At 33.9% G+C, this 1,141-nt stretch overlaps 1 protein-coding gene across 1 annotated transcript; it reads right to left on the reverse strand.

Annotated features, from left to right (window-relative positions):
* Nucleotides 1-323: 323 nt before the first annotated feature.
* LOC145832278 (E3 ubiquitin-protein ligase ari-1.1-like) lies at nt 324-848 on the reverse strand. Its single transcript, XM_082939596.1, has one exon. The coding sequence runs from the start codon at nt 846-848 to the stop codon at nt 324-326; it is 525 nt and encodes a 174-aa protein (XP_082795722.1).
* Between the last annotated feature and the right edge of the window lie 293 nt (nt 849-1,141).

The following is a 1,141-nucleotide window of genomic DNA, read 5'->3' on the forward strand; positions in this document are numbered from 1 at the left end:
TTAAAAAATATTTTTCTTTCTAGCTGTACACGAGAAGGTTGCACTTTTTATAAGAACCTTAATGAACAAACTATGTTTAAAACTTTAGGCCAAATCCTATATATACTCATATATTGAAACTTTTTAAAGTTAACCTAATAGCAAATGTATTTAAGCAATACAACAAAAAAGAAACTGCTTAACTTTTACCTTCAATTTTAACTACTGTATATTTGTAAAAAATTTAGTTGCAATTTGCAAATAAAATTCTAAAATTAATAAACTCCCAATTTTCCCATTAATAAATTCAACTATGGATTTCGAATGATTCTGGCAAAACTCAACTAACTTTGACACTTCAGGCTTTTAACAAACTTTCCAAAGTCTCTCATCAAAAAACTACTGAGTCTTTCAACTGAACGTTGGAATATTTTCTGCTTTTGCTCAAATAGCAACTTTTTGTTGTAATCTTTGAGGTAATAGGCAAAGACATGGGAAAACATCAAAAGTCTACGGGAATCCTTTAAAACTTCTATTACTTTTATGCAGTCATCTTTATCTTCCGGTGTTTCACAGATTCGTCTTAAATCGAATTCGCTTTCTAATTTATAGTCAGTTTTGTTGACAAAATACGACTCAAAGTACCTTGAAAAACGTTCTGACTTAAAGTTATTTTCGGCTTTTATGAAGATTTCAAAATCTTTATATTCTAATCTATGCTGCGTTATTAAAACCAAGACGCCAGATTTAGTCGAAGGATGAACCCAAGTCCAAGCATAATGGTAAACTGCGCATTTCATTCTGTTGCACCCTCCAATCTTTTTAGTTGCAGTTTTGCACTTCGGACATTCGTTCGTCTTTTTCGCCATCCAAATTTCATTGCTTTTTATTTCATCTTATTTATCAACATTTTGTTGACTCGTTGACAACCAACTGTTTAGCATCTGGCAGTCAATTGGATCGTGCCAAGATTTTTGACACTTGAAACAAAACTCATGTCCGTTGGAGCACCGGACGTTGTAGCTGTCTTCCAAGTTTATTGATCTGATAGCCAAGCTGCGGTCGGTACTCGGGCACCACACTCTTTTGTTGCTGTTTACGTAAGACTGAGCTAAAAGGCGTAAGTATATACAGCGAGATTTTTCACTTCCGAGCGACTGTG

Source organism: Thalia democratica, chromosome 3 (genome assembly GCF_965202585.1).
Source record: "Thalia democratica chromosome 3, ktThaDemo2.hap1.1, whole genome shotgun sequence".
Taxonomy (NCBI): domain Eukaryota; kingdom Metazoa; phylum Chordata; class Thaliacea; order Salpida; family Salpidae; genus Thalia; species Thalia democratica.